We start from the raw sequence: 8,197 nt of genomic DNA on the forward strand, positions 1-8,197 counted from the left end.
TGTAGTTATGCTAAAGAAGGACTTCATATTCAGTAATAGCACATATTTATCATTTTCTACCTAAGACAATGGAAAAGTTACCATTATTTTTTTCATCTTGGATTATTGTTTTAAAAATCATGTACTGGAAACAAAGCAATAATACAATTTTCTATTTCCTTCACTAAATTATGAGTAAGAAATTATCTAGCACAATGAATAAATCATTACATAGCCTTATAAATCTAAAAAGTTTTATTTAACCAACACAACCATATTGAATAAAATCAGTCTGGGGGAAAATTAGTTGCTTGCTAATTAGTGGAAAATAATATATGTTTGGACAACACACCCAACAGAATGTCATAGAGTTTGATGCAAACTTCAGTCCAGCTCAATATCCTTTGGCTTATGCTTTCTCATAAACTCTGGTAGCAGTGACACCATTCATGACACATTCCTAGGCACAAAAAAAATTATTGGTAAATCCCTGGGACTAAACCACTTATATTTTGTTTATTGTCTCCTTCAATGTTGGAAAGGAAACAATATTCATAAAAAGATATTTGCTCTGGGCTCTTATTATATACCTGATATTGTAATAAGCTAGGGAAATATAAAGATCAAGAAGATACAAGTCTTGCCCTCAAGGAATCTTACAATCTATGTGGTGAGTGAGAAACACAATTAGAAATGCACAATACAATATGGTTCATATTGAGAGGGATGAGGGAATGCTTCCTCGGGGACAGTATACCTACACTGAGCTTAAAAGTATGAAGGATAATTGCCAGAGTGAAACCGTAATCCCAATAGACTAACCTTTTGTTCTACAAGGGCAATTATCTGTTTCTCTAGGTAGAATAACGATTATGGGATGACCTAGCAGTAGGATCTAGAATTAAGTAGCTAGAAGATACTCACCACCACCAGTTTATCATCCACTCGTTTTCTCTTTATGGTGGTCGATTTTCCATCCCACTTCTGCACCTGCACCAGGGCACCTTCATCTAAGATTACGGTGCTCTGCGGGCATAATAAAAAAGTGATTATAATGATGGAGGAAAATAAAATTAAAAAATAGAGCACTTTTATTTGCAGGAATATTTTGAGGTAATTAGTGATTTTAAATTACAAGAAAATGTTGCAACAAGAAAACAATGAGTGCCAAAACAACAACATACAAAATTATATGTATATTATGATCAGAATATTATACAAACATGCACTTGAAAAAATACTGTGAAAGAATATAGATAATAAATTTATGTTGAGATAGTAGAATCATAGGTGATTTTTTCCTTTTTTTCCCACTCTTTTATAAACGTTCTCTAACACTGTTACATTATTTTAATTCCCTTCAAATACTATATACATATATATATATATATATACATATGGTATGACAAATAAATTGTGTTAATCATTTTTTAAACTAATAAGGACAACTTTATAGAAAGGGAGAAAATTCACCAGCTAAATATTGAAGACAACGTAGTTCAGATCTAGGAGTCAGGGATCTTTGGCTTACGGTGGAATGGTTTTCCTCCTTTTACAAAATGGCTTCTTGTAGGCAGCAGTCATTTAGAAACCAGCGTTTACTCTGCTCCAATTCCTTATTCCTCACCTTGACTTTCCTGTCATCTGCAGTGACTTCTTCAAATTCCTGGCTCAATTTGAAGGAAATCTCAGTATTTTTAAAGGTACTTTCTGATCTAATGGTGATCACATCCCCATTCACACTGATGATCACATTGGGTTTGGCCATGCCAGCCACTTTCCTGGTAGCAAAGCCCACTCCTATAGTTGGGAAAAGAAAAATGTCAAGTTTACAATTTTCTCTCACATCTTTATTTAAGAAAGAGCAGTAGTGTGTGTGTGTGTGTGTGTGTGTGTGTGTGTGTGTGTGTGTAGGTGGGTGCACGTGTGCATAAAAGGTGAAAGACTCCAGTGAGTTTCTTAAAGGTCTTATGTAAACATCTCCTGCAGATAAGTAAAGTAGGCTAATACTTAAAGAACACCTGAGGCACAATTAGATGTAAGTCTGTTCTTTAAATTTCCACTTCCGGGTTTCAGATACAACTCTTTAAGAGACCCATTGTTAATTTTCCACAAGAATATGTACAAAGATTAAGTCTTGTGGGACATACATATTTTAAAAGTCACTGCACTCTCGAAATAACTGGCAGTCTCAACCATGAGGGCAGCCACTGTCATTTTACTCAGTTCATGAAACACTTGGGAATCTCTACATTTCCTTCTCAGATAACAAAAGTGATCCAATCCATAGTCAAAGACAATAGGATTTGGGGGGCCACTATACAGTTACTCGATTAAAAATTAATCTGCTTGGGTGTACAAAATTCACATTTCATGGCATTTGCTGCCAAGTCTAGTTTTCTTGGCTTTTCCAAATTACTCCACTATGAAATGAAGATTTTGATTAATTTTTCCAAAAGTCAAAATGTTTCCTGCATGCATAACATTTTAGAATGGTGATGTTCCCAATAAACTATAGCAGATGTTAAAGAGGGCTTAGGCATCAATTGTGAAAATTTCAAAGTTTAAGAAATCACTATTTTAGTAAGTCCAGAAACTAATACTTTGATTCCCAATCACTTAAGTGGCAAACTCCTCTTTTTGAAATAGAGGAGTGTATTTTTTGGGATGTGTGGCAGCTATGGGACGAACAATTTACAGCCTAATGTAGACAGCAAGCAGTACCTTACTGTCACTGCATAAATTATAATTTACGACTGTTATAGATGTGTTGGATTTTTTAAATGCATGGGCATAAATCTACGATACTTTTTTGACTACTTATAGATACCAAAATTTAGGAATAGTGGGGATCAGGGAGGCAAATATTGTACAAAACAAGCAATACCAAGGCCCTGATTTAGCTCCCCGTCCGAAAGTAGCAACAAGTGGGAAGATAATATGCTGCTTCACAAGTCCTGTCTCTATTACAAAATATAATAACCTCAAATACATGGAGTGAGTCAACATAGTGAATGGATGCAACATCCGGTGTGGTTCCAGACTGGCCAAGTTTATGAAAATCATTCTCTCCACTGACTTGATTCTGTTCTCATTTGACTGTTGGAAACAATACCTGCTGACTGAAGGTAATCAACTAGAGCAGCTAATTTCAGGAGGTATCTTATTATCTTTCATTATCATCAATACCTTATCATTTTAAAACAAAATGGTATAAGAATTTACACATAAATACTAAAAGTGTAAAATGTTTCTAAAAATAGTAAATAGCCTCAAATATGGACATATCTGTATCAGTGCATATTAATTAGTTTATTGAATTACAACCAGTTGATATTCTACAAAGCTAGGTTTCACTCATGTTGAAGTCCCTGATTTCCCTCTTGTCTGCAAACAAGGAAAACAGTAGTTATAGACAAGCAAAAAATACACTATAAGATTTAGAAGAAGGTTAAGTCTTGAGATTTAGGGATTCAATCATAACTTCTAATAAAGATATTGTGAAAAAAAATCCCTCCCCAATTTGCAACCCCTGGATACAACCTGATCATGCATGGCCGTGCCTGCCTGAGTGAAATACTGCCTCTCTACTCCTTTGCTTTACCTTTGTAATTATCTGGGGAACCCACAGGCAATGTTACCAGAACCTAAAAACCTGAAAGCCTCTATTATCAATAATTCTATGTCATCCCATATAATTTTAAATCATACAAATATTTAAGACTTTTAAGGAACATATTTTCTGAAATTAAGATTTTTTCTCCCATAAAACAACCACACATTTTAATGGATTGACTTTAAAACAATAAAATACTTGGTTAACATATATTATTCAAAAAATTACATTAAGATGAGAAATACAGTGCTTTCAGTTTCAAATGGAAATTATTGCATGCTAGGAAATACAGTTTTATTTCCAATTTATTGCTTATTTTATATGCAAAAGGAACCAATGAAAAAGAGGTAGAGAGCCAAATAAACCAAAGATACTCAAGTTTATCAATCAAATAAAATCTTGGCATTTCTGTACAACATAACAATTCTATTTATACCCTTTTTCATATTAGTTCCCCTTTAGGAAGCATTAGTTTTGACTTCCATCTAGAATGTTTCTAGAAACAAATGATTCACACATGTTACTTTTATCACCTCTATATAGAAAGCAGCATTTCATGTCTGGCCAGTGCTTCCAGAGTGAAAAACAGCCATAAAGCACTCTTCCCCAGAGAAACAGTTATAAACCCAGCCAATGTATTTCCTTACCCACTTCTTTCATGTAATCTTCAAAGTTTTCACTGGAGACAAGTTTCCAGGTACCTACAAATGCATCACACATTTTGGGAGCTTTCTAGAATTATTCTTCAAAGTGAGAAAGAAGCTGCAGTTTTCAGGAAGGTGCTATTACCCTCTGAGTCAAGAAAACTTCCTTTTAAAGATACCCAGAACAAGTGATTTTAGGAATAACCAATTGGGAATGGTATCAGATCATTTCCTTCATTGCCAGCCTCTGCAGTTTTTCCTTTGAGTCATGTTTTTAATGGAAATTTCTCAACTTTGATTCTCCCTGGCAAATGGTCATAGAACTTAGAGTACAACTTATTTTTAACCATTACAGAATATTTTAAATATTCCTGTTTTGACATTTTAATATTCAGTGCATTGAATTTCCTCCTATTATTTTCATACATATTTATCCCAGTGTAGAGTACAGCAGGGTAATTATCTTGGGATAAATTTTGACTCCCATTTCCAGAGTTTCTATTAAAATTACAATTATGTGGTTCATTTGAATTGAGGAACATAAGAATTATCTTGTATATTCATAAGTAATTGCAAAGGCTCTTTGGGGCAGTACTGTCTCAGGAATTACCTGGAAATTAAAACAAAATAAGTAATGGCATTTTAAAAATATTTATTTATTTATTTATTTTTATACAGCAGGTTCTTATTAGTTACCTATTTTATACATATTAGTGTATATATGTCAATCCCAATTCCCAGTTCATCCCACCACCACCACCACCCCCCACCCTGCTTTCCCCGCTTGATGTCCATACATTTGTTCTCTACATCTGTGTCTCTATTTCTGCCTTGCAAACTGGTTTATCTGTACCATTTTTCTAGATTCCACATGTAGGTGTTAATATACGATATTTGTTTTTCTCTTTCTGACTTACTTCACTCTGTATGACAGTCTCTAGGTCCATCCACATCTCTACAAATGACCCAATTTCATTCCTTTTTATGGCTGAGTAATATTCCATTGTATATATGTATCATATCTTCTTTCTCCACTCATGGGCATTTAGGTTGATTCCATGACCTAGTGATTGTAAATAGTGCTGCATTGAACATTGGGGTGCATGTGTCTTTCTGAATTATGTTTTTTTCTGGATATATGCCCAGTAGTAGGATTGCTGGGTCATATGATAATTCTATTTTTGTTTCTTTAAGGAACCTCCATACTGTTCTCCATAGTGGCTGTATGAATTTACATTCTCACCAACAGTGCAAGAGGGTTCCCTTTTCTCCTCACCCTCTCCAGCATTTGTTGTTTGTAGATTTTCTGATGATGCCCATTCTAACTGGTGTGAGGTGATACCTCATTATAGTTTGATTTGCATTTCTCTAATAATTAGTGATGTTGAGCAGCTTTTCACATGTCTCTTGGCCAGCTGAAGGTCTTCTTTGGAGAAAAGTTTATTTAGGTCTTCTGCCCATTTTTTGATTGGGTTGTTTCCATTTTGAATATTGAGCTGCATGAACTGTTTATATATTTTGGAGATTAATCATTTGTCCATTGATTCATTTGCAAATATTCTCTCACATTCTGAGGGTTGTCTTTTGGTCTTGTTTACAGTTTCCTTTACTGTGCAAAAGCTTTTAAGTTTCATTAGGTCCCATTTGTTTATTTTTGTTTTTATTGCCATTACTCTAGGAGGTGGATCAAAAAAGATCTTGGTGTGATTTATGTCAAAGAGTGTTCTTTCTATGTTTTCCTTTAAGAGTTTTATAGTGTCTGGTCTTACACTTAGGTCTTTAAGCCATTTTGAGTTTATTTTTGTGTATGGTGTTAGCGGGTGTCCTAATTTCATTCTTTTACATGTAGCTGTCCAGGTTTTCCAGCACCACTTATTGAGGCTGTCTTTTCTCCATTGTGTATTCTTGCCTCCTTTATCAAAGATAAGGTGACCATATGTGCATGGGTTTATCACTGTGCTTTCCATCCTGTTCCATTGATCTATATTTCTGTTTTTGTACCAGTACCATATTGTCTTGATTACTGTAGCTTTGTAGTATAGTCTGAAGTCAGGGAGTCTGGTTCCTCCAGTTCCATTTTTTTTCCCTCAGGATTGCTTTGGGTATTCAGGGTCTTTTGTGTCTCCATACCAATTTTAAGATTTTTTTTTGTTCTAATTCTGTAAAACATGCCAAGTAATGATAAAGTACTTTCTCATTTCAAATGTTTTGTATGAATGAAAAAGAAAAAGTAAATTCAATTATCCACCAGGAATCTGGACAGCAGATTTAATTAATAAATGATCATTTAACCTCAGTCATTCCATCCCCTAAATGAGAACATAGTGTGGATTTCCACAGACCCCTTAAAAAAATAGGCACCAATACAAAATATGCTCCCCATACTGAGAAAATTCATCTAGTTCCTGAACTGTATTATAAGCTCTAAATTTATCCAGATCTAAATGGTGCTGCTTTACTTAAAAATAATCAGAAGTGGGGTGGTCACAAGCTATCATAATCTAATTTCCTTCTTTTACATAGTGAATAATTCATGAGAATGCTTTTCTAAAGTAACCATGTTTTTCAGTCCCCCCCACCCCCTACCCCATACCAGAATGATGGAAGATGGTCACATGGGCAGCAAGCTCCCATGAGCACACCCAGACTTTAGAAAAGAAAAAAAGAAATTAAAATACTATGGGTGTGTTTAGTATCACTACACCGTGTATTCCATTGAACAGGTTCTGCCGATCACATGATTGATTTGTAAGTATCCTAAGGGCTTCCCAGAAATGGTTGAGATAGAGGATTCTGTAAAGGACAGGATTTTCTGTAGGCAAGCAAGTTGCTAAGAAAAACTGATAAAGTCATGTTAAATTGTAGTTTTTAATTGTTGCTTATGTTAATGGTGCAGTAATAATGTTTATTCACTCTGGACTGTTGTATAGATACATAGACTGTGGGTGGTGTACCATTCCGTGTAGACTTGTTATTATAAATTCACTGAACAAGAAAATAAAAATGATCAGTCCTCATGCAGGGATAACTTCGTGTTCTAAATTAATAATGGCTTTTACTTTTTCATTTGTTTTTAGTTTGTTTTGTGTTTAAGAAAATTTTTTTAGAGAAGTTTTAGATTTACAACAAAATTGAAAGTTACAGCAATTTCTCATGTACTCCCTGCCCCCACACAGGCATAGCCTCCCTTGTTATCAACCTCACTCGCCAGAGTGGTACATTTTTTACTAAGGATGAACCTACACTGATACATTACAAGCACCCAAAGTCCGTATTTTACCTGAGGGTTCATTCTTGGTATTGTATGTTCTATGTGTTTGAACAAAAGTATAATGACAGGTATTCATCCTTATAACATCATACAGAGTATTTTTACTGTCCTAAAAATCCTCTGTGCTTTACCTATTCATCTTTCTCTGGCACTCCCACCACCTTCCCACAACTCCATCAACCACTGTCATTTTTACTATCTCCATAGGTTTGCCTTTTCCAGAATGTCATATAATTGGAATCATATAGTATGTGTCTTGTCAGATCAGCTTCTTTCACTTAATAATATTCATTTAAGTTTCCTCCATATTGTTTCATGGCTTAATAGCTCATTTCTTTTTAGCACTGAAGAATAGTCTGTTGCCTGGACATACTATGGTTTATTCATACATTCATCTACTGAAGGGCATCTTGATTATTTCCAAGATTTGGTAGTTATGAATAAAGTTGTTATAAACATCCACATGCAGGTTTTTGTGTGGACATAGTTTTCAAACTCGTTGGGTAAATACCAAGGAGCATGAGTTTTTGTGTGGACATAGTTTTCAAACCCTTTGGGTAAATACCAAGGAGCATGATAAGGTAAGACTTTGTTTAGTTCTGCAAGAAACTGTCACATTGTCTTCCAAAAGGTCTGTACCATTTTGAATTCCCACCAGCAATGAATGAAACTTCTGTTGCTCCATGT

General features: G+C 34.7%; 1 protein-coding gene across 1 annotated transcript; it reads right to left on the reverse strand.

The window, feature by feature from the left end:
* Positions 1-254: 254 nt before the first annotated feature.
* Positions 255-4,373, reverse strand: LOC308630319 (fatty acid-binding protein, adipocyte). The gene is made up of 4 exons (XM_081258870.1): positions 4,243-4,373; positions 1,607-1,779; positions 904-1,005; positions 255-439 (listed from the first exon to the last, which is right to left on the reverse strand). The coding sequence occupies exons 1-4, from the start codon at positions 4,313-4,315 to the stop codon at positions 389-391; spliced, it is 399 nt and encodes a 132-aa protein (XP_081114996.1). The 5' UTR covers positions 4,316-4,373; the 3' UTR covers positions 255-388.
* Between the last annotated feature and the right edge of the window lie 3,824 nt (positions 4,374-8,197).

The sequence above is a fragment of the Mesoplodon bidens genome (genome assembly GCF_964165515.1).
Source record: "Mesoplodon bidens genome assembly, chromosome: 16".
Classification (NCBI taxonomy): Eukaryota; Metazoa; Chordata; class Mammalia; order Artiodactyla; family Ziphiidae; genus Mesoplodon; species Mesoplodon bidens.